At 39.8% G+C, this 26,551-nt stretch overlaps 1 protein-coding gene across 3 annotated transcripts in view; it reads left to right on the top strand.

Moving 5' to 3' along the window:
* Positions 1-2,031: 2,031 nt before the first annotated feature.
* The window catches only part of piezo1 (piezo-type mechanosensitive ion channel component 1), a 127,895-nt gene continuing 103,375 nt past the window's right edge, over positions 2,032-26,551 (top strand). For all 3 annotated transcript variants that reach the window (XM_041789292.1, XM_041789293.1, XM_041789291.1), the window contains exon 1: positions 2,032-2,531. In XM_041789292.1, the coding sequence (XP_041645226.1) occupies positions 2,468-2,531 (64 nt within the window). In that variant the 5' untranslated portion in view covers positions 2,032-2,467. The remainder of the gene's footprint in view (positions 2,532-26,551) is intronic.

Below are 26,551 nucleotides of genomic sequence, written 5' to 3'. Positions count from 1 at the left end.
GGTTTTCCAGAAGGATATGTTAGCTTATAGGAATCAACCAGAAATCATGATTTTTTTAAAACTGTATTTTTGCTGTTTTGCCACATAATAATGCACTATTTGATCACATCAAAATTTCTACATAGATCTACCTTCCTATCATTTGCGTCATATGAAGACACAGTGGGGGTTTTTACAGGGCTTGAAACCAGGATCTGAGCCCAGAGGTCTTTCTGAAGAATGTTTTTGGACAATCATAATTCACTTTGATGCTGTTTTATGCACTTTGGGAATCTGGTCTACAACTGCAATTCCAAAAAAGTAAATAAAACCAGAAGTCAATGATTGTTAAACCAGAATTATATTGAGCTGAGATATTTTACCATTTCATGAAAATTCTTAGCCAATTTAAAATTTTATGGCAAATGAATATATATAAGGATGGTGGGGCCCCTTCATATACCTCACTATGAGCGTGTTTAAGTTTGTAAAACCAGTCTAAGGTAGGTTAAGAAACACCTAGTGATTGGGTATTCTGAAACGGCTGATTCATGACTGACGAGGGAACTAGCCAATCATCTCAATGATTTTAGGGTGGCCAATCAGATTGCAGGGGGCCCTGGTTGGCCCTGGCAACTCCTTGCTCCGCCCCTGGAATGCCACTAGTGCTACTATTTGCTACCTTAACCCATCAGAGCATCATAAATCAAGATATTATCATTAATTTGGTTGCCAACTTGTTTACCATGTACAGTGTTGTCTCAGTTTGGTCACAGAAAACAAAATCAGAAAGTTCTTCTCATCAAAATGTTTGTTTACAGGATCAGAATGGTAGCACCTCCTTGTGCTGAAGCTAAGAAGAATGAGCACAAGTTTCACGCTCTAATGTGGGCCATATTTCATTTCAAATTGAAATAATTTTTGCAAGCCAAAAAAAGGCGTGTCACAGGGCCGTAGTTTGGCCCCTGGGCCGTAGTTTGGACACCCCTGTTTTAGAGCAACATATCAGGGAAGTTAAACCACATACCACATCCATCACAACAGCATGGCTTCACAGTAAAAAAGCCTGTGTGCTGACCTTTCACCAACAGAAAACATTTGGCATAAAATAGCATAAAACTAAACAACCGGGCAAAGAAGAGCCAGGACTCTTGAGCAGCTAGAATCCCATGTCATACAAGAATGGGACAACATTCCTCTCCCAAAATTTCAGCACCGGTTTCCTTGCTTTGCAGACATTTGCAGACGGTTATTAAAAGAAGTGGGGATGATACACAATGGTAAACATGGCCCTGTCCCTACTTTTTTGAGTGTGTTGCTCCCATTAAATTCAAAAGGAGCTTAGCTAACCAAGCAATCTGTTTTATTGACATTTTACCAAGTGCCCCAGCTTTTTAAAACTTGGGCATTCTGAAAACTCATCTAAATAATTTAAAGCTCACATATTTTACCCTTTTAAGACAAGTTTATATCGGTCTCAGATGTCCCCAAAACACGCCTGTAAACTTTGTTTTTGAAAAGCCTGAAAAAGTGATTTTTGCATACGTCCCCTTTACATAATTGTTACTGTATGCCTGAAACTTGATGCACACCTTTGCTGATGCCAGAGGCCCTTGGAGCCCCAGACCCCGGGCCTGCCAACCTTTGACTAATGGTAGAACCACCTGCTAGTGAACAATACACACTGACTCATTTCAGGTCACAAGCCTGAAAAAAAGCACATGACTCGGACTACTTTCACACACTTCAGGGTTTCCTTCACTGGCCTGTGGTTCAGAGTTTATGTGCCGCTTGGGGGCGCCACTGACACACATGTTTGAGTCTCTGAGAGCAGACCAGGCTCAGTATTGAGGATTTAAGGAAGACCCTGAACCAGCGTTTGATTGACGTGTCCTGTCAGAAACCAGCAAACGTGTAGACCCAAACACACCTCCATACAAACATGCCACTGTGTGTCAGGCTACCTCGGGGCTGATGAAGAGACTTTTAGCATAAATCTCTCACTACAATGGTAAAGCAGTGCAGAGCAGTCCCAGGCGGTGCAGCTCTGACTGTAGAGCTACCAGTCAGTCAGGGTAATAGCAGTGGTGCAGGGAGGAGACCAGCGGAGCCGGAGAATAGCTCCTCTATGTACGCCCTTCAGTCTGCTTGCCAGTGAATCACATTTTCCACCTACAACCCATTTGTTTCTGCCTGGGCCCCTCCGAAGGAACACAGAACTTTTCTTACCCCGATCCTGGGCTGCAGACTTCTCCGTCCGCTGAAATACGCAGCAGATCGAAACTTGGGAAACTTTTCTCCACACTTTGAGGATTTTCTGCCGAAGTTTGGCGTGGGGGGACCATGAACGGATATCGGAAGAATGGATTATTCATTTCACTGTCACATCTAATCAATCAGCCCACATGAGGGGGTTAAAGTCAGGTTTCTGACCCACTCTTTGGTTGTTATTGATCCGTCGTTAATGATCGGGGAGTGAGTATCGATCATGGATCTTCAGGTGGTTGTCTGGTTCTTCTACTGTCTTCTGCTGCCCACCGCGCTGTTAACAGGTAGGCAGACGAACTTTCCCTTTTTAACACAACAGTAACGATAAACATGTGGCAAAAGTTAACTTCACAGCTCCTCGCTTTCAACTGCGCTCAGGCGAACGCTGGAACTCGTAACATACTGGGTGGTAACTGCTGAGGCAGCTGGAGGGAAAACTATAAAACTTATTTTCTCCTGCTTGTCTTTGTGTTTGGGTTCTTCTGATCATGACACAGTGTGTGGAAGAGACACCAGAGAGGACGCTTCCAACCAAACAGAGAAGCCGGCGAGTTTAACCCATATCTGAGTGCTTTTTGTGGCTGTCGCTACCCACGGTGCTACACTGCTGTGGGAATTACACAGATGGGCAGATCAGGACCCTCTGAGTGGTAAACAGGCAGGGTTTAAGGTGTGGGCATGGTGCACAGAAACCTGTTAAAGACAAACCCATGTTCAGATTAACTTGAACAAATGACCCTCACCTGTGTCAGTGCTCTGCGTAATCATTCAGCCTTCCTTCCCTGTAGAAATGTGGATTACAAACTTTTTTATACCAAAGGCACACTGATATTAAGGCAAAATTTCAAGGTGCACCACATTCATGTAAAATAGACACTGTAACAGGTTACAGCAGGGGTCAAAGTTAATCACAGCAGGGGCTGAACTCTGAATTTGGGTCCAATCTACGGGCTGAACAGGATCCACATCTAACCATAAACCTCATTTTCACCAGCAATGAATTATGGGGGAAAACCGGAGCACTGATGATAAAGGATTCTGTGATTGAAAAAAGTCAAAATGATAAAGAAAAAGGCTCAAAATCTGAGGTAAAAATTCAAGCGTATCAGCTCCAAAGGTCCAAAAATGGCATTTAAAGTCAAAATAATATTTTAAAAAGGCAAATATATGAGATGGAAAAATGAAATCATGGTTCTTAACTTTCAAAATATGAGATAAAATTCAAAATCCTTGGTTAAAAATGTCAGCATTAGGAAAATATTTAATTTTTGAGTTTTAAAGGTCAAAACAATATTTAAAATTTAAAAATATGCATCTTAGAGATAAAATGATGTAATAAAAGTCAACATAAGGAGTTAAAAATGTCAAAATGCAAGAAAAATTCCAAACCATGAGTTTTAAAAGTCAAAATATTACTTAAAAATTTTGAATTACACATCTACAAGGTAAAAATTATGAGATAAAAGTCAACGTAAGGAGTTAACAATGTCAAAATGTGGGAAAAGTTCGTAATCATGAGTTTTAAAGATCAAAATATTACTTAAAAATTTTAAATTATAAATCTACAAGGTCAAAATTATGAGATAAAAGTCAACATAAGGTGTTAAAAATGTCCAAATGTGAGAAAAGTTCAAAATCATGAGTTCTAAAGGTCAAAATATTACTTAAAAATTGAAAAATTATGCATTCAAAAGATAAAATTATGAGAAAAAAGTCAACATAAGGAGTTATAAATGTCAAAATGTGAGAAAAATTCCAAACCATGAGTTTGAAAGGTCAAAATATTACCTAAAAATTTAAAATTATACATCTACAAGGTAAAAACTATGAGATAAAAGTCTAAATTGTGCATCGAAAAGGATAACATGAAATAAAAGTCAAAACCATGACTTTGCATCATAACCGAGGGATGCAAAATTAAGAATATGAAATGAAAACATAAATGTTTTTTCCCACATTCCCGACTTTTTATCGAAGTATTTTAACTTTTTCTATTTCTAATATTCATTCATTCATTCAAGAGGATAAAATTTTGAATTATTATGGTTAAGTTTACATTCTTAAACTGGAGGAAATCCACAGACCTAAAACCAGTGGGCCAGCTGTAATAAGAATATGATGTGGTCTGGTGGGCCGGGTGTAACTATACCACAGGCCAGATTTGGCCCCTGGGCCTTGAGTTTGACACCACTGGGTTACAGTATTCTAGTTCTTGTACAGTTGTAGTAATAGTGCAGGGGTGCCAAACTCAGTCCCAGCAGGGGTCAGAGTCTGAATTTAAGTCTAACCTGAGGACCTAACAGGATCAACATTGAACTATAAACTGTCAGTCTCATTTTCACCAGTAATAAATTACGGGAAAACAAAACTTAAACTTAAAAAAAAACGGGGATAAAAAGTCCAATGTATTCATCCTAAGGTCAAAACACGAAATTAGATATCAAAATAATGTTTTTAAAAGGCAAGTATATTAAATAGAAAGTTGCTATCATATTTTTAAGGTCAAAATCAGAATTAGAATTTAAAATTGTGACTCTAAAAGGTCTAAATATGGGATAAAAAGTCAAAGGGAGGAGTTGAAATGGCCAAAAAGTCAGAAAAAAAACAAAATCAAGACGTAAAAAAGTCAAAATATGAGTTTAATTTAAAATTGTGAGTCTAAGAGGTGAAAATTTTAAACGAAATTTCAAAATCATAAGTTGAAGTCATCAAATCATTTATTTTCCAACAGTCATGACTTTTTTATTTAATTCTTTTACTCGCTACTTTCTTAAATTTTTAGGACTACAAAGATTTTTCAAATAACCAAGGTTAAGTTTAATTTTTTATACTGGAGGAAATCTGCAGACCTCTTACAGGCTGTCCAGTTATAACAAAAATATGATATGATCTCACGGCTAAACTCTACCACGGGACAGATTTAGGGCCGGGCCTTGAGTTTGACACTCCTGCATTAATGTATAATTGTACAAATTCCCGAGGTATACTCGCCTCCTTGCCACACTACTTGAGAACTGCAGCCTGGTTCTGGAATTTTCTTGAGCATCTCCGTCTAGATTACAACAATTAGTCTTACCTGCCAATTTCATATCTGTTCTTTTCATTTCTGCTCAGATTGATTTTGACTTTTATTATTCAGATTTTTACATTTGTTAGTCCTTTTTGTGGCTTTGCTTCATATGAAACATTTTACTAAACACATCAGTGTTTTGGTTTCATTGATGAAATTTACACAATGAATGAGAAAAGCTGTGAATATTGCCCCTAGTTAAAGGGATATTTTGTTATGTTGAAGTAAGGCTGTATAAGGTACTTTGCAATAGTAGTGGCATTATCCTGCAGAGTTTTCAGTGTGTTGTCCCTTTAAATGCTTGAGGAAGCTAGGCTATAAAGAGCTCTAGATTGGTACAGTTTCTCTGTGTACTTTAGTGAGTTTGAGGTAAAAATGGGCCAAAAGACAACATCAGCTCAATTGTACGTTTTATCCAACAGTTTTGAAGCGTTTTTTTTTTTTTTTTCCACTCAGAAAGCTTCTGTGTTTGGCACTATTTTGCAATGCAAGCTTCGGCTATGTGTTCATCCGCCTCAGTGTATAAGAACAGCTGTTTGGGTCTGTGGCTTCAACAGAGAGATGACAACAAACTAAACTACAGGTGGTTATTTCAGCTCAGTGTTCCACTGAGGCTGTTTAGTAAAATATGTCATATGAAGTGATGTTTTTGTTCAAAACGAGAAGTAAACAGCTGCTCTCTTCTTATCATCTGGTGTTATTGTTTGATTTTAAGGTGGCTTTCACTCTAGGGCCTCAGTCCTGGATCTGAGTGCATTTGAGCCCAAAGTCTGGTTCGTTTGGGTAGTGTGAATGCAAGCGAACCGCGCCCGGGTGTGATTCCAGTGGACTCTGGCACGGTTTGGATGAGATGTGAATGCAACTGTGCTCGGATACGGGACAGAACGTCGTATCAGCTTTATGACATCATTGTAAAAACTAAACTTCTTTCAACAGCGCGTCAGTCTGTTCACATTTTTCCTCAATAAAGGGCGGAAATCATCAGAATCCAGTCAATAAATAGTATGTCATGACTCACCTTGCAGATGAACACAAGTTGGAGTCAGTGAGAGGAGTTGCAAAGGCAATAAAAGTCTCCAGTCACCTCAAAAACCGCTGTATCTGTGTAGCGGGAGCCTATTTAATCCTCAGAGCTGTAGTGGATGTGCAGATATGAAGAGCGAAGTTGCCGGCATCCTAAAAGTGATTTTAATCATCCATGGCTGCAGGATGGACTCTTTGTCAGGTCAAAACAAAAATAATCTTTGCTCAGGTCATGACCCCAGTGGTTGCCATGGTAGCTTCTTCTTCTTTCTCCTCCTTTGCGGGGTTGTAAACCAGCTACGTGCATGCCGCCACCTGCTGGATCAGACTGAGTAAATACGCAAGTGACCGGGCATGGTTCAATGTTGCGAGTGGGAAAACAACCAGGGGGTAAGGGGGAGGGGAAGGAATTGGGCCGCGGTGTGGTTTGAAACAACTGGGCCTAATGTGAAAGCACCCTAAGTCCACTGGCACACAGCCAGTATGTCGGTTGGGGTTATATGTGGGCTACAGTATGGGTCCCATGTGGGTTTGTCCATGAGTTCCATGGTGGTCCCACCTGTGATTGCCCATGTGGCCTGCAAATATCTCTAGAGATCCTTGTGCTTGTAGTAAACAATTGCAAGTCTCTAGATTGGCCACACATACAGTTCACATTGGCAATCACAGGTAAGGCCACCATGGGACCCAATTGTAGCCCGCATGGACAACTCACATATTGTGCCTACATCCTACATCAGTATTAGCTGACCCACTTACATGCCACTGATGCAGAAGTGGCAGCACACTGGGGGTTAAGTGTCTTGCTCAAGTACACACTGACGTGACTGCAGGAGCTGGGAGTCGAACCCACAACCCAATGATTGCAACATAGCTGACCCTACCTACTGAGCCACAGTCACCATGATATTTAAGGTGCAATAACACAGACATTTCCTCTCCTTAGATAGAACTGAGGAGTGGCAGGTCACAGCTCAATATTGACCTTACTTCATGCTTAAGATGTATTTGAATTCTTATGAAGTGTCAGGAAGCAGTATTTGGTGTAGGAATAACAGTTTTTACAGTATACTGACCTGAATAGTGGCTCTTTTGCTTCACCTGCATTGTTTGGCTCAGCTCAGAAATAAGAGTCAGTTCTCTCAGATGGCTCTTCTTTCTGCACCATTTTGGCTTTTATAAAACTAGTCTTGTGATTGATATGTGTGCATGAAACTTGCTCACAGGCTGAACTGGCCAACCCCCATAAAACATTAATCTCACCACGGGGCTGTTGCAGAGACGAGTTCATCCCTTTATTCTGCCTGAATGAAAACAAACTCCAGTGCTTGAACAGGCTCATACATGAATGACACATCACTATTACATTACCACAGTGGGCCACTAGGACAGCCTGCCACCTCTTTATAGAACAGTTTCCCTTCCACAATGATTCTGTGCATGCAGCCATGTGGGGAAATAACGGCTTTCTGTGGATATTTTCAGCATTTACAAGTGTTACGGCTCTTTTATGACATGGCACATGTTAACTAACAAGTTAACGGCTCCAGCCTGTGTACATGATACTGGGGATCTCAGTGAGGTTCACCAGTGTGGTTTAACTCCCACATCCCGGCCTTCATGCTGGTTGAAAATGCTGGGTTTTGTCTGTTGTTATGCTCCTAAAGCTCTTTTTATTGGAGTCCAGTCCCCCTCCATGTAATGGGAGAGAAACTTTTCCAAGGTTTTGTGAGAAGGGGAGTGTGGAAATCAAGTGTATTCTGAAAGTGTGTTTGTAATAAAGTTATATACAAACTAAAGCTTGTAGCTGCTTTATTTTAACATTAAAAAAGAAGAATTAAAAAAGTGAAGTTGAAAGGATTGAAACACACAACTGTGACTTACAGGGAACAGTGGTGCAGACAGTTCCAGTCATTTTTGTATGAGTCACTGTCAGTATATCAGCCCTCTCTTTGATGCTGTGGGGTTTTCACTTTGAATAATTCCTGTCTGAACATTGTGATCAACTTTAGGATTGATTTATGGATTAATAGTAATTTAACAGAAGAATGAATTCAGTATTAACGCCACACAAACCAGCCACAGTGAAATGGGAGCCCGTTTTTGTGTTTTTATTGTGAAGCGTCTCAGTTTGTGTGCACAGATAATGAATGATAATGAATGTTTCTGACAGGATGTCACTAGACAGGAGGTACTACTGCAGTCAACACATCATGAGTATGAGACAGGAAGTGAAACATGCCAACAAAGTTGGCCAAGAAGTACTCACACACACACACGTGCACACACACGTGCATACAGAGTCGTCAGCTGGTAAATAGTCACATAAAGTCAATAAATTAGAGCCGGTAGAGAAGCTGCATTGTCACACAACATTGCACAAAGTGATTTGTGTTTATTTCTGTCTTTAGTGAGCAAGACTTTAAAACTCACACAAGTCTGTCTGGTGACACATTTATAAAATGTTATCGATACTAGGTAGTAGTGAGTAACTAACCACTAGTTAACCTAAACAAAAACAGGCATGGCAGTGAGGTAACACATGGATAAATAGTTGGACCAGGGTAGAACGATTACAGGTAGATTGCAGGTCATTCCATGGTAAATTATTAGGTAGCTGATAATTTAAAGGCACAGTATGTAAATTCTGCTGCCAGTGGACTTTAAATCAAACAATAACACAAGCCGATGAGCATTGGAAGTAAAGGGTTTGATTCCCCAGCTCCTGCAGTCTCATGTTGATGTGTCCTTGAGCAACACACTTAACTCCAGTTTGCTCTCACTGCTTCCTTAGTCTAAATGTGTACGGATGAGTTTGAATCAAAAGTTAATTTTGTCGACTAAAACTATGACTGAAAATGTTCACCTACAGCTTTATATCATGAGAAAGACTAGACTGACCCTCAATTTTCACATTCAGTGAAAATGCTGCGAACCGCCAGTGAATCGTCCTGCGGAGCACATCGCTCCCTCTCTAGTCTATCAGAGCATTTCCACAGCCGGCGCTCCAGACCGGCAGCGGCGCATGCCTGGACCGACACTTTGCTCCGCTTCATTCAAGATATGCTGCAGGTCTTTTTTCATCACCGGCTGTTGCCAAACCACGTCAATACCCGTCAATCAGAAAGATCCAGAAGAGGAAGTCACAAGTGTAAAATATACGGTTCTTTCAAAATAAAACACAATGCACTCCTGATCATAAATCATCGCTATATTACATTACGTCTCATCCTGCAGTGAGAGCAAAGGGTCACCGAGAGGTCAGTGGGTCACAGAGCTACAACGGTGCCATTGATGAGGTGAAGTTATCTTTTGGAGATATTTAGCCAAAGAATTTTACGTAAAACCACAGATCCTTTAAGCAAACATTAACCCTTTAACTTCCTAATGTACTCACCCCATGGAGGAAGCATTATACCAGAAAGGATTATAAATTAAGCCCCAAACGTAAAATAGTCCACTGTTGACAATCTATTCCTGCTTGAACTCGCAGTTCTCCCGAGATCTCTGCCTGCTGATCAGCGCTGCGCGCCGCGGCACGGCGCTCTAGACCTGCTTCCAGTGGGTGAGGTCGTTCTCCTTCCGTCGGACCAAACCCTCGACTCTTCATTGCGCGGCGCAGTCGTCCTATGTGGAAATTGCGGGTAAGACTAGCCGAAACAAGACTAGGTTAAAACCTAGTATATGGCTGACCACGACTATCTGTGATGCCTGTTGAAATGCCAGACTGAACTGTCACAATGTTGACATGCAAAAATCACTTTTTCAGGCTTTTCTAACAAAATTATGTGCTTCTGGCCTGTCCACAACCCCCTCAAGTACCAAAATAACAGCATGAAATATGAGCAAAAGAAGTCCGACAAGGATTACTGTACAACAGGGAACATCTAAACACAACTAAACACTCTGCCCAAGGGCATGATGGGAAACTCCACCACATATCCCCCAGATTTGAGCTCACATTATACCTAACAGGGCTGGTAAACATACAAGAGTAAAGTACTCAAGTAAAAATACATTTTTTCTGGTTAAAAGTTACCTAAAAAGGAGTAAAAGTACTAATTTAAAAAAGTACTCAAATACAAGTACATGAAAAAATCTACTCACTCACAGTAATGTAAGGAAATGTAATGGACATCACCACGCCCCAGTGTTAATGATCTCTCTGACTCCGCCCCTGACCACACCCCTCTCAGGAAATGGATGTGGCTCTCCTGATCCTCGTCTAAGCTGCCAGCAGAGAGGAGGATCAGGAGAGGTAGGCGGGAGTTTTTTCCAAGTGGAGAGGGCCAACCAAATTTGGGGGCGGAGCAAACTCCCCACATGACATCATGAGGGGAAATCTGAGAACGGCTTGTTTCAGCACATGTTTTCTGAAAGGTGGAGAAAGAGAGGGGAGGGGGGAATGGATTTTTCTGGTACTTGAGAGGATTGTGGACAGGCTGGGGGAACATAATGTTTGTTAGAAAAGCCTGAAAAAGTGTATTCTGCATAATATTTGACCTTTAATGAAACAATCTGTACAATGAAGAGCAAATTCAAATGAAAGCTTTGTTGGAGATGAATTTATGACCTTTCAGGAGATGGGAAGAAAGAAGAGATTGAACTCTCCAACAAAAGAATTTGAACTATCTCTTTGTGGGTCATGGATAGATGAATGTCTCAATGTCTTGATTATTAAACAGATTAGATTAAATGGTAAAGGAAGTTTGTCTGCAGTAGCGTGAAGAGGTGGGGTTTCCACCAGTAAAGACTGACCCATTGGCCAAAAAGGGAGGGGAAACGCCTTGTGGTTCTCTTTTCTGTTGAACTTTGTGATGACTCATGACTCGTTTCTATGATGAAAACTTCTGAGGAATTATACAATGGGTTAAGATGGAGTCTCTGTGAGGTGTGAGGTTTTTTAGCTGGTTATCAAACAGCAAGGCAAATATTCTCTATAATTTTTAAAATAAAGAAGGATGAGTCTTTTTGTAAATAAATAAAGGTAAATATACCAATTCACATTATAATGTGAACACAAAGACACAGCTTATTTACATGGATTGAAAACTTGATGAAATTTTGCGATGAGCTTCTTATGTGAATGCACTTTTTTTTAAACTGACCTCAGATTTTTTCCAGCCGGAAACTTGTACTTGAATCGAGTGAGCTAAAAGTAGATCACTGCTGGAAATATTCAGGAATATTCAGAGTGAGTGAGCAGACAGAGGTGAGGACGTTTACGTCAACCAGAGAAACACCAGTGCTGTCTTTATGCTCGCGGTGGAGCTGCACCATTCTGCTCCAAGCATGTTCTTATGCACTCATGTGTTGGTATATGTTCACTGATATAAAGGCTGAAACGACACTGTAGTATTTTGCTTTTCCCCGACTCTGCATCATCCATTTTACTTAGGGCAGGGGTGTCAAACTCAAGGCCCGTTATTCTAACTGGCCCACCAGTATGAGGTGTGCAGGTTTCCTCCAGTATAACAATGTAAACTTAACTTTGATGATTGACAGTATCCTTAAGCCATAACAATTACAGAGTAGAGAGTGAAAATAATTTGATAAAATGTCAGGAATGTTATAAAAGAAATTTGTGTTTTCATTTTGTATTTTCTAATTTGCATCTCATATTTATGACCTAATGATACATTTCTGACTTTTTACATCTTTCAGATCAGAATTTTGACTTTTATCTCATATTTGACCATTAAATTCACTCTTTTAGTTTTCTTGTCATTTTTTGACATTTTAAATTCATAATTTTGAATTTAATCTTATCTTTTGACATTTTCAACTCCTTCAATTAGGTGCCAAATATTAACCTGTTCTGTTTAAAATCTTAAATTTTGATCTCATCTTTATATATTATATTATATGATTCAGTATTTTTTTTAAATTTTGTCTCATTTTGACATTTAAAACTCATGATTTAGAATTTTATTTTATATTTTGACCTTTAAATCTCTTGATTTAGATTTTTTTCTCATATCTTGACATTTTGAACTCCTTATATAACTTTTAATCCCAAATATTGACTGTTTTGATTCAAAATTTTGAATTTTATTTTCTCATCATTTTACCTTTTAAACTCATGATTTGGAATTTTATTTTGTAACTGTTAAAAGTCTTGATTTTGACTTTAGACTTTTTTTTTTTTTAAGTCAGAATTATTTTTCATCAATGTTCTGTTTTTTTTTACCTATAATTTGTTACTGGTGAAGATGAGGCTGACAGTCTATAGGAAATTAGACCTAGTTAGGCCTTAAGGCTAGACCCAAATTCGGAATACAGCCCCTGCTCTGACTGAGTCTGAGATCCCTGACAGGGTGATTTTCTGTCCTGTTTGACTGGTACCATCCTGTTTAAAAGAGTGCAAACGTCTATCTATGAAACACTGACATTCCCCAGTTTTGAAGCGCTCTTGATTTGACCAACTGAAATACCAAAGTAATGTGCCATGCTTGCTACACTGGTTCGTCTGTATATTTGCCAAGTAATGTTTTGAAGGATGTTGCTGTTTTGACTGATGGATCACTGAAGGACTCAAAAACAAAATCCCCCTCCATAGTTAGCAGCATAAATTCAGAGAGCCTGTCTTCCTGAAGTCTGTTCCTGAGCTTGGAAAATCATCCATCCATCCATCCATCCATCCATCCATTCATCCATCCATCCATCCATCCATCCATCCATCCATCCATCCATGTTCTATACCACTTATCCTGTTGGGGGTCATGGGGGGCTGGAGCCTATCCCAGCGGTCATTGGGTGAGATTTTTGGAAAATAATCATGATAATGATCATGAATTTTATCCGCTGAGAAGCTCCAATATTTACAAACTGCGGCAGCAGTAAAATGTCAGTTAAGGAGAAGCACATCTGTACAACCTCATTTCATCTTGTCGTTCTTATTGGTCGGTTATTCATGTGACAGAATGTTCCTCCAATCACCTTCTGAGAATTTTTTGAAAAGTCCTATCCTTCCCTAATGCTTCCTATAGGAGCTTTCCCAGATGAATGTGAAATATATCAGTGCAGTGGAGATATGAAACAGGTTAGTGACTGCCAGTTTAATAGAAAAATGTGTTTCTGTTCCATCAGTGCAGTTCTTGTGTTTACAGCTGTTGTATATTTACATATTTAAGTAAGCTTTTGGTTATCCTCAGAGATTTTATTTCCTGCTTCCAAACTTTCCATGGTGTTTTTCACCATCAGCTCGAACATGTGAGTGTGCAGTAAAATTAACGTGTTCCTATCGGCGAACAGGCACCAAAATGAGTATTTCAGTAGCAGCCTGTCCTGGATTTATCAAGAAGTTTGCAGGAGTGCATGTGAAAAAAGCTATGAGCATAGCTTTACTGTCAGTGGATATCAGAAACACAGAATTATGGGACATTTCTGAATAAATAACTTTAAAAGAATGCTGTTTATCCCTCTGCTAGAGTTGGCCGTATGTTATGAATTTATTACAGGAACACTGAGACTGTGGCCTGTGCTGGTGTCTGACGAAGAATCTCTCTGATGGGTTTTCTTTCATTGAGGTCCTCATGACCCCAGTCACTTTACTTTAATTTTCTATAAATAGACTAATGTGCTGCTTGATTTATGCACCATGATCTCGAGTGACTCTGTTATTAACTTGGCAGAGTAGAACTGAAAACATTTTTACTGACCGTGAAAGTAGATCTGCTTGGATAAATAGACAGCTGAAGGTTGCCAGTGTAGTACAGCTTGCTTGGTTTCAGTCCTTTGTCACATTAAGGAGATAAACTTGTTCTTAAAGAGACCCCGAGGAGCCCAGGGTTTATTATCCTCCAGAGAAACAAAATCAAATGATCTGTGACATTTCTCTGGAGCTGTTAGAAGCAGAGGTACTGTCTGTGATATGTTTCAGTCATGTGACCAGCTCTCAGCAGTTTGGACCTGTTATCAAGTTGACATCTCAGTGTTTGCACGTCCCTTCTCACCTTGTTTTTCTTCTGAGATCAAATATTTCAGAATAGTAAATGAATTTGTGTTTGTAAAGCTTTTCTAGTCTGGGTGTCAGTGGTCACATCTACCTGTTCACACCACATTCATACACTGATAACAATATTAGCTAATCCCATTCACACACATCCATACTCGTTTACAGCACACCAACAAAGCAGCAGCAGATTGAGGTGAAGTGTCCTGCCCAAGGTCACATCGACGTGTGGCTGGGGATTAGACCTTCCCATTGTGAGACGACCGACCTTACCTACTGAGCCTCTGATTTTGCTTTACCAGCAGTGAGGAAATGCATCGCTTCAGAGTAGAAGGCAATCACTGGTGGAATGAACCCTCAAGCCAACTTGTTTTGGACAGTATTTCTATCCCATTAGATACAAATTATAATTGTTTTTTTTAAATAGATTTAATAGTTTTTAGCCAACCAGTCTTAAGTACAACATACTGCAAACCAGCTTCACAGTGCAACAGTAAAATGTCACACCGTAATGAAGTGAACTTGACTTACAGAGTATTGCTAATGGTAGCAGTGCTAGCCCTGCTGACCTTTGATCGTGTTTGCAGGATAACGTCCACTTTCATGAGCTGAGCGTCGTCACTCATTGCCTTGATTTTTTATTTAAAGAGGGGGTATTATACTTTTTCAATTTTAAAACATAAATATAAAGTCACAATGTTGGGTGTCCATACTCCACATATGCAAATTTTCAAAGGCAACTACAAAATAAAACAGGAAACTTCACAATACACAAGAACACTGGACCAGGAAGAGATTCAAACACAAGAGACACTAGGAGGGGAGCAAGGAAACAAACACAGGGACTCAACTGAACATGAAACATTTCACAAGACACACAAGGACTGAAAGACAACAAATAGTACACTAGAAGCTTAATAAGGAAACACTGCTAACACAGGAGGATACAAAGACAACACACGACAACCAAAGGAATACAAAGAACACAACACAAGGAGGGAAACTCAAACAGGCAGGGAGAAGGATTTACAAAACACACAAGAACTTTACAAGAAACAATGAAACACAAAAGGTCATAAAGTAAACACTAGAAACATGAAATACACAGAAGAAACACAGGAAAACACTGGAGAAACTCATAAACACAACAAATCAAAACCTGGATCATGGCACAGACACTACCACCAGAAGGCTAGCTTTAGTGCTAGCTTAGCTGACAGGAAGTCCAGCTCAGTGGGCGGGCTGATAGGTTGAACCCATTTTTGGTTGAGACAGCGATTTCAATATGGAGGCCGCCATGGATTGGCTTCCAAAGCTGTTTGAGTGAATCAAACACCTGATGTCACACGGGCTTTTTCCACTTCTTTCTGCAGACTTTGGCCTGAACTGAAAACAAATGTGATTCAGAATTCTGGAGCCACAGACAAAGGGATTTAGACTGAACTGTTTAGCCGAGTAGTAAGTATTCATCTCTTGGTTGAACCCAGGATTTTTTGAATACATGGAGATCTCATATGGACTTTGACTTTAAACACTTTTTACACCAATGTAGCCTTTATGTTTGCAAACAGTGAGATTTATTTGCATTTATTGTGTTGGTTTGTCTGTGCTGCTTTTGATTGTTTCGTTTATATCTGTTGTCCAATGGTTCCCAACCTGGGGCCTGGGCACCCTAGGGGAGTCAAAATTAAATGTACATATACTGTGCTTAACAAATGTATTAGACCACCTGTCATATTTGTCTCAGAGACCATCCAGCATCATGAAGTGCTTTAATGTGGACTCTTTCATTTTCAGTCAGCTCTCCACGTTTTACCATTTTGAACAGGAATGAGGGATTTCAAACTGAATTCACCTTTTTATACCCGGCTCACTGGGCTTCTCTGAGAAGTCAGAAATGAATCAAGCATAACATTCAAGCACTAAAACTCATTTTTCTGTTCAGGAATGCAAGTAAATAATGATAATTTGACATATTAATCAAGAAATATTAATGCGCTTTACTATTTTTTTCAGTTTTCTTTGTAAATCAGTAAATTTGAAAACTCATGGATAACAATAATAATTATATTTTAGCATTAAAAATATCATTTGGGTTAAAGAGCTTCTATATATTGGTGTATTAACCATTGCAGAAACATAAAAAATGATTTTGGTAATTACCAATGCTGTTCATTTAGGGCAGCTGTGGCATAAACCTTACTTTGGATGGTGGTCTAATTCATTTGTTAAGCACTGTACTTATAATGTTTTAAAACCATGATTAGAAACATTATGAACAATGGTGTATTAGGAACAATATAAAAGAGAAACAAAGAGAATCTGGTAATATTTGGGGGGGGGGGTGAATCAAAATTTTGATACGATAGAGTGGTAAACCTCTAAGAAAACAAACCTGAATCTCAGTGTTTAAAAAGTTGGAAATTTGCAAGAAAAAAATTAAATCTCCAAGATTAAAATGAGACATAGAAACTTAGAAATGTGTAGTTCTTAAAACTGTAAATTTAAACAGTGTAAAGCCGAACATTTACAAGAAACAAAACTGAAAACAGAGGTTGGATTTTGGACTTTATAATGTCAATTTTTTACCTCTGGTTATGTTTAGGAGGCATTCTTAATTAGTTAGTTTGTTTGTTAGCAACATAACTCAAAAGGTTGTGGACAGATTTTGATGAAATATGTCAGAAATGGCGTGAGGAAAAACTGATTAGATTTTGGGAGTGATCTGGATCACCATTTGGATTCAGAAATTTTTTGAAAGGATTCTGTACTATTTGGAGATAGGGCTAATGGAGGAGGTCTGCGCTCTCCGAGTGCTTTTCTACTGTCGTTACCACTTTACACCAGGAGATGGCAGACATGAGTAACTTCAATCCCAGCAGCATTTTTGGGTGTGTTCCTATTCAAAGTTTTGGAGTTTATAGAGTTTGAAAGACACACACCCGGTTGAGGAGACGAGTCTGAGCACAACAGAGAGAAAGACAGCGAACTGTAGCGAGAATACTCACAATGCTGGGAGGAATAGAGGAATATTCACCCTCTGACATGACTTCCAGTCATCCAGTGAGACCATGGGTGCATCTGATGGCACCTGTAGCAAAGCCAATGCTTTGCCTCACCGCGTGTCCACCCCACCTGGGAGGGAGTAATCAGCGAATGCAGTGGTGGGGGGCACATGAGGACGGATCCAGGAATATTTTAGAGGATTCTTCACCACTGGGACATAGTGCTAATGGCGGAGGTCTGCGCTCTCCGAGGGCTTTTCTAGTTTCATATGTCAACCTTTTCAATTCACAATTTTGACTTTCATCTCATAATTTGACCTTTTATATCCTTAATTTAACATTTTAAAGTAATATTTTGACCTTTAAAACTCATCATTATGACCTTTTCTCACATTTTGACATTTTAAGCTCCTTACATTGACTTTTATCACATAATTTTATCTTTAAAATGCATAATTTTAAATTTTAAGTATTGTTTCGACCTTTAAAACTCAAAATTTAAATATTTTTCTAATGCTATGACATTTTAAACCAATGATTTTGAATTTTATCTCATATTTTGACAATTAAGAACCATGATTTCAACTTCCCATCTCATATATTTGCCTTTTTAAAACATTATTTTGGCTTTAAATGCCATGTTTGGACCCTGTCATCAGTGCGGTGAGACCATCGGTGAGACTGTCAGTGCTTCTGTTGGCACCGGCAGGCAATGTGTCCGCCATGACAGTCCACACGTAGTGAAACCAATGCTTTGCCTTACCGTGCTTCCACCCTACTGGGAGGGAGTAATCAGCAAGTGCCGTGGTGGGGGGCACATGGGGACGTGGTAGGGGTATCTCGGGGGGGGGGGGGGGGGGGGGTTCAAAACACCACGAATAGTGACGGAGATCGGGAATGACAAACACCGCAGAGGAAGACACGTGGTAGAAGCCATGGGAGAAAAAGCACAGCCAATGATGGTGGAGGCCGTCTGGTGATGTCAGAATATGCAAATTAGATGACTGAACTTACTTCCATCACAAAGTTTGGGTCACACTGAAGTTTTTTGAAAGGATTCTGTACTATTGGGAGATGGGGCTAATGGCGCTCTCAGAGCTCTTCTAGTTTTTGTTTTGATTCACATTCATGTTCGACTATTTTATTGGTAATGTTAGAATGTTGAGGAAATCAAGTCTGGTTTCAGTGTAACACGCTCTAAACGTGAGTTTAGAGCTGTGGCGTCTCACCTGTATCTGAGAACAGTGGACTCCTCCAAAGGACGACATTACCATTAAAAAAGTACCTGACTTTCCATTAAATTAGCCCTCCACACACTGATTCCTACCAGACAGCAGAGAGCACAGAGCCGTGCTCCCCCTAAAATATTAGCCGCCCTCAGAAGCCGGCTTAAAGCCGCTACACCGTATATTTAATTTCAGTGGAATTTTGATGACCAGGCCTTTATGTTCGACACATAACATCAAATCCAGTGTGGATTTACAAGTGGCATGCCGCCACAGCAGTGATGTCCTCGCTGAGATGTACGAGCGTGGCCGCTTCAATAAAAGAGATCAAGTATCAGCCAGAGCTGACAAGTTCAAACCCCTTAGTCACTGATGATTTAAAGTAGGACAGAAATCATGTGACTAGACACGCAAAGTGTCTCATTTTCTCTGTGTTGGGACATAAACATAGAAGAAGGACAGAAATCAGCTCTACACAGTGAGGTTAAACTTGAGTGCTGTTGTTCCTCATATCCATTTAAAAACATGACTCTCTATGAAACCACAGAACTGTGTTTATGCCGTATATTGACGTGTTGCTAAGTCAGAGAGTCGAATCATTCCACACAAGAGCAGTTTAACAAGACTTCACGGCTCAGTGAGAAATTCTCCGAGTGTGTGTGAGTGTGGGATTTGTGGGAGTGAGCCAGGGAGGAGAGGAGAGAGCACACGGCTCTGAAACAGAGCTGTCACCAGGGGCGGATGCAAGCCAAAGATCTGGGGGGGGGGGGTTTATGTCACCACAGATATTCTAAAGATGGTTCAGATTATAAGAAAACCTGAGTTAAATAATGCAAAACCCATTCTGCTTGTTTCTACTTTTTCTAGTTTTCACTTTAGAGATCAGTTCCTCCTGGTTGCTTACCAAAGTCACAGCGACTACGTCTGACACAGTGGCCTCACAAGATTTAGCTTAGTTCAAACAGCCATTTTTTGTGTTAAAAATCATCATGTTTGACCTCCATGTTTACCTGCCCTCCTCATATCATCACCTTTACCTCCCTGATGACATCACCATCACATCCAACTCTGATTGGTCTGAGAAAGTAAACAAAGCTTTATAAAGGACCAGCTGCAAGTAAAAAAATGCACTTAAACTGTAATGAAATACAGTTTTGAGGATCTGACTTTTCAGATTCACATGAATTAAATAAAATATAATAACAAACAAAAACAATAATATTTTTTTATTTATATTTTTGGGCATTTTCGGTCTTTATTATAGAGGAGGACAGTGGATAAAATCAGAAACAGGGATGAGAGAGTGGGGGAGACACGCCCACAGGCTGGGCTTGAACCAGGGCCTCCTAGGCCGTCTGTGTCCTGCTATGAGAAATTACCCGTATTATTTTGGTTATACCATGAAATGATTTTATCTGTAAAGTTTTGAATCCAGGGCTTTGACTCGAAGTGAGTCATCTGGGGTTTTTCTTATATTTAAATCCATTTTTGTTAAGTAAGACTAAAGGGATATTTAAGGGTAAGGGTTTTTATGAATCTCACTTAAAGTAAACTACCACCTGGGTTTTCATCCTTACCTGGTGCTTTTTGACATTTTTTCAGGTCACTGATCCTGACCTGAAACTGTCTAATGACTCCTTTTCCTCTGATTTAGCGCTGATAAAATGACCTTGTTACCCTCAGGATTCACCCACCTGAGCTCGCTTTATCATTATTTACTATGTTTCAACAAGTAACCAACTAGCAAGACAGAGGATTAAAGCAGCTAAAGAGGGAGAATACACTTGTTTTGCAGGTGCAGTGATGCATAAATCCTTATATTTCCCATTTACACGTTTAAAAGACAACCTTCATGCTCCTTGGTCTTCTCTGTAACTTCAGCCATGCACACCTTGTAGAAAGTGTCTGAGTGGTCCGACCCACTGCTATGAGCCAAGCGGCTTTAGATCAGACCAACTCAGAATAAAAAAGATTTGAGAAAAAAATGTCTGTTTGAATGGGCATGACGCTCCCAGCCACAGTATCAGAGTTTCGCCTCCTTGCCATCATGGCATTAAAGAAAACAACATGCTTGTGTTCATCTTTTTCTTACGGTGTGTTTTTAGGATTTTGCTCTGCAGGTGTGCTTGAATTGTCAACAGTGTTGGTCTGTTTGAGTCTACATGCAGGCCGTTGCCCCATGCAGGTGCATATAAAACATAAAAATAACAGGTTTGCACAATAACTCCTCTATTCTTCTGATTGCAAAGAAAATATTTTTGCTTAGCAGTAACACACAGAGCATGCATGACCCCCCCCCCCCCACACACACACACACACACACACAAACACACACTAGGGGTGTAACAGGATGGGTTCAATTCATCTGAAAAAATCCACATAAAGTCCTGGATTTATTCACTTCCTCTTTATTACATTTAACTGACAGTAGTGCAGCTTAAAGTTCATTCTAATGCTATTACTGATGTAAAATTATCTCTGACTCTTGCTAGAGGCTGTGGTGGATTAAACATGAGACAACCAAAGGAAAGAAATATTGCAAAATAAAAAAAAAACAACAACACAGAAATAATTAGCTTAATTTCTCCTGATTTGAAATGCTAATAAATACAATGTAAAAATGCAGATGAAATATTCACATTTAGAGAAATATATCTAGTGCATATATAGCTAGTGCAGTTCTGACTCGTGCATCATGTAGGAGGGACATGGACTAGACTCTGGACTAGTTTATGTCGTTTAGGACAGGACATTGTAATGGAGCCTGAGCAGAGCACTTAAAGAGCAAATGAACCCCCGGCTCAGAGCTGGCTCCACCCACCTCTGTAATTCAAAAAATGCACAGAAAGTGAGCAGTTTGGTTCCGAGAGGAGGGAGGGGAAAAGGACGGGGCTTTCCAGTTGAGGCGAGAGTGACAGAGATTTCCCCTTGTCAGAGAGAGACACAGACAGAGTCCCACAGCACTGCTGCCTCATAGCGATCTCTTAAAGTGGAGGAGTTTTCCCCTCTAGAGTCCCCCTGATGCATGCTATAGTTTCATGGTGGACCGTGGTGGTTCTGAGCACAACCTGTTCGGTCCATTGGCTCCAGCAGCGGCATTACTACAGCCGGAGCTCTCAGAGCTGAGACAGTGCAGGTGCAGGCAGGAGAGGATGGGAGTGGTCTCTGGATGGTAAAGTCAGTTAGAGGCGGTAACCTCTACCTTTTATATAGAGTTTGTGACGTAGAAACCTACTGATGGTAGGATTCTACGTCACATAAGCCCCAACTTTTCAGAAAAGATTTTTCAAGGCAGATTTCTGTTTGAGCTAATTAAAAGCTGTAAAGTCCAGATTTTTATCAGGTTGGTGCAACTTTCAGCTCCAACACCAACCCTGATGTGTTTTATCATAGTTCAGTCAGGTACCTCAGTGTACAGTTGAAAAAAATGTTGAAGTGTTCACTACCTCTTTAAATACACACTTGTGAGCTGAGTTGACTTCTTTAAAATATCCGCCTGTAGGTTTTAAAATGTATTATTCCCTATCTGAAGGATAAGTGTTACCCAGGCAACTCTGGTGATTTTTACCCCCTGATGTCAGTGTTTGGTGCATTCACACAAAATAAGTAACGTCTGTGCTGTTCTCAAATGTACAGACATTTCTGGAGGAAACATGGGTGCTGCATGGCTGCAGAAATGAAAATGCACATTTGATTTATATTTCTCAAAGTTATACAGAAAAATGCAAAGTTGTGCACATCACGTTCTGCAGGTTCTCTTCAGTTGTCCTATACATTAGGGCTGGGCAATTAATCCAAAATTAGATGAAGTTAACCTTAAATGTGTGTCAAATACCAGTTTTAATACCTTTTTTTTGCAGCAGAGAACACGTTAACATCGCATTAACAACACATTATGCAAACAATCATTTTTAGAATAGTTTACAAAAAATCCTACTTTTCTTGTTTGTCTTTATCACATTAAGAATCACATAAAAATGATCATTCCCTTTAATAGCATTTATATGAAATATGCAGTATGGGTTAAAATAACCACAGTTAGACTAGTTTGATCAAAAATTGTGCTGGATAGTATATAGAATGATTTATTGCTCATGTTTTTTTATTTACTGGATTAATTCTATGATAGTACAGAATAGGCAAAAATAAGCCATTGGGCTTCAGCCTTCAGTTACTGATAAATTATTATGTATAAAATGATTTTATTTTTGTTTTTAAACCAAAATAAAGCATTCATTAAAAAATACAAGAGATGAGGAACTTAAAAAAAATAACTGCACATTAAATCGTGATATTGGGAAAAACGATCGCAATGAGATTGTTTTCCTAAATCGTTCAGCCCTACTATACATCCTGTCAAATCTGAATCTTTCCTGTTAGTTTTAACAGTTTTTATGCAGATGGTGTTTTGAATATTTATACAGTGCTCTATTTATTTTGGTTCGTTTCGCATCCATAACAACCCTCCTCATGGAGATCAGCTGTTTCTGGTTTCTTTCAGCTACACAGTTCAAATCATAAATTGTGTTATGCATGACATGTACGGCTAAATAATACAGAAATTAGATCAGGCAGTTGTTTGGAGACTAGAGTTTAAATAAATAAGTAAAATAAGGCCATTTTTACACATAAGCTGAAATTAACTGAAAGAGAAGCACTATTAATAACCTAGATGTGTCAAAACTTTTCAATCAGAAAAAGGGTTAGACAGAAACAAATAATATTACCACCCTTAATTGCAGAGATGCTGATTGGTACAGGATTAGAGTTACCCGTGGACCTCTGTGTGCTGAAATATGGGCCGTAATTTACCCTGGAATTTTTACAGACATGGTTGATTCACATAACCTGACATGCCAGATGGATTTGTTTCACACATCCACCTGGAAAACCTCTCATAGACAGCGTTTGGGCTGTGCCTTTGAAAAAAACTCGGAGGGTGATTGGATGAACGTTCTATCTGTCACATCTTTACGGGCCAATCAGAGCAACAAAACATGTGACATGTAAGTACTCGACTTTTGTCATTTTTGAAAAGAGAACAACTCACTGCTGTTCTTTGTTCTTCTTTTAATGAAGAATTGTAGTCAAGTTCTGATAAAACTGGCGCTTTAGCAGCATCCGCGCTAATCTCTTCCGCCATTATTGCACCGGCCTCTTGTTACTGCTTGCTTACGTCACGACTCTGCCGCACCCGAAATTATTGCCCCTTGACGCTGATTTGTCCTGTCACTTTCTAACCAGGCCCAAACGGTTCAAGCAGGAGCTTTGCAAGATGGATTCATCTATGAGACACAAGAAAACAGGTGTATCCATCTGCTTTGCGAGGCTATGATTCATAGAAACACAGATGTCCCGTGAGATTATTACAAATTACCAGAGCTCTAGGTAATACTACTCCTGTGTGGATAGGGCATTAGTCTCAGTAATGTCTTTGACTCTTTCTGCTTTCACATCTTGAAACTTTTTAAAAGTGGCGTGCAGATGGCTTAGTGGTTTAAGGTGCTGGCCCGGGTTTGAATTTGGATCCATTAAAGGCACAAAATCCCCCAAAATAAATCTTAAAAAAATGAGGAGAGGGAGAAGAAGCTGGTCGGTCTTGTAGCTCTGCTTTTCTTCTTACTGAAGCCACCTTTTCTTCTTTGAGTATTTTGTCAGGCCTTCTTCTAACTCCTCATTTGTGGTTTTGATGATGGTTAGTAAACAGTTAACAGTATTACTGCCAGATAAACAGGTGGTTAAATACCGCCATGTTTGATCTTCATTCAGGTGAGTTGTGTCGTGGGACTACAAGCACCAAACCATGACGGATGAATGTAAATACTGTTGCAGCCCTCAAAGGTGATGACAGCTGTGTTTCAGTAGATTGGACTTATGGAAGTTATGGCTGGATTGATAAGGCTGCAGGTGTGTGATTAACATATTTAGCAGCTATGGTTTTTGCCAACAGGGTGCATGCTGTATCAAGCATGCAGAATATCAGATGGTTATTTTCTCATGCACCCTGCTCTGGGAGATTGTGTATTTTTTTATACATGAGCGCTGCTGGTTGGTGTCACTCCCTTTTGCTGTTATGAAACACTCCCAAACTGATAAGGAATCTTTGTTTTGGTGTGGAGAGTACCTGACTTTCATCTGCCATGATTATCACTGGTTGGAAGAAGAACCATGACCTGCCCCACAATGAAACAGTAACATGGTTTTTAGCTTAGTACTGGTATTCCAGTTTTTTAATGGGCAAGACTGTTATCATCATCACTGCTGTGGCAGGCCAAGTCTGAAGTATTTTCTCTCTTCAGTTAGGAGGAATAGGGGATCTAATCGGTCTTTGACCCTCTTCTCTGACACTCTGCTGCTCTACTGACTCTATTTCCTAAATAACTTCTCCACAAACTTTCCTTGACTTTGCTGAGTAAAGTCAGATTTTCCTACAGGCCGGCTTTTTTCCTTTCTCAGTTCTAATTGTGAAGACATGCTGCTGTAGATTTGGGCCAATGTGCTGGGAGTGTGGCACGTTTGGAGAGTTCAGAGCCAGGACAGCATCGACTCCAAAACTCCTCAGTAATGGAGCATTACCTCATGGAACATGTGACGGCCAAAGAGACTTTCTGGAAAATATAGATGTAATGTAAACACACGTAAATCAGGACACAGGCTGTGAAATTACACTCTATAGAGAACAATTAAAGAACAAGTGGGAGAAAGCTTGTTCCACTATCCCTGAGAACTAGCTAGCTAGACCGGTGGTTCTCAACTGGTGGGTAGGGACCCAAAACTGGGTCGCAGAGCTCTTTCCAGTGGGTCCCCATCAAGTGAGTGGAAAACAATGTGGCAGAGAGACATCGCCATCAAAACTAGTTGGTAACCCCCCATTAAACCTCATATTGCTTATGATTATATTATAATTGTTAATATCATATAGCCTTCCCTTCATTAAGTTAAGTTGTTCTTCTTATTATTTTATTACACACACCCTCCTTTAAGATGAAAAATAAACAAAATTAAAATAAAAGGGACTGGGGGAAACTGGTTTGATTGGTCTTTTGATCATCTTACATTTGTTCCCTCCAAACATACAAACATGTATGCATTAGGGCTGAACGATTTGGGAAACCGGGCTCAAACGGTTCGGATGGGAGCTTTGCAAGATGGATTCACCAGTGAAAAACAAGGAAACGGGCGTATCCATCTGCTTTGCAAGGTTAGAAATTACCAGGAGTGCAAACAAAATCTGTGCATGACAAATTAGTAAATCTTGTCGTGTCTCTTTGTTCAGTCAGGTTTTCTCCCATCTAAGGTCCAAATTGTAACATTTTCCTCAGATTAGTTTGACTGCTTGAACATTTTATAAAAATTATGTTGTCATTTCTTAAGAAAGAGGCAGTGAGTCAGCTAAGAACCACTGAAATAAAAATCTGCTGTGAAAAAAATGCCAATGCCAAGTTCCTTTTAACACACTGGTTGAGCTAAGCTGGTGATGCAGATGGAGTCCATGTGTTATGATTGCAGCAGAATGAATATTCACTTATAGCTATGGCACGTTCAGAGCCACTCAAATCACCTTTTCCACATTGTTATTCTTAGTTTAAGCTTCATCCACTCAGCCATGATCATGCTTCTGTCATGTAACTGGCTGAGTAGATATCTGTGTTACTGAGCAGCTGAGCAGGCGTACCTAATGAAGCGGTCGGTGAGTGTATAATGAGTATAGCCATCCTCTCTCTGTCTTGTTAAATGCATGTAAACCACCTCCATATGACAGGAAAACCCCCAAACAACTCATGAAATGCTCAGCAGAATGATTAGCATATGGCTGTCTTTTTTATTGAAGCCGTTTCCTTTAGTTGTTTTATCCTGAACTTTATTCTGCCATGCTCTACTTTTACACTAGGACTGAGTAGCTCTGTTTACAATGGGTTCAGCAGATTCTGAAAAGATTAAGCTGATCAGGAACAATGAACCGTACCCTCCTTAGTCCAGATGTTTCCCTGCTCTTCATTCCTGAGCTTTCAGACCAACCAATCAT

This window comes from Cheilinus undulatus, linkage group 6, assembly GCF_018320785.1.
Source record: "Cheilinus undulatus linkage group 6, ASM1832078v1, whole genome shotgun sequence".
Lineage (NCBI taxonomy): Eukaryota > Metazoa > Chordata > Actinopteri > Labriformes > Labridae > Cheilinus > Cheilinus undulatus.
This window is presented reverse-complemented; position numbering and strand designations above follow the sequence as displayed.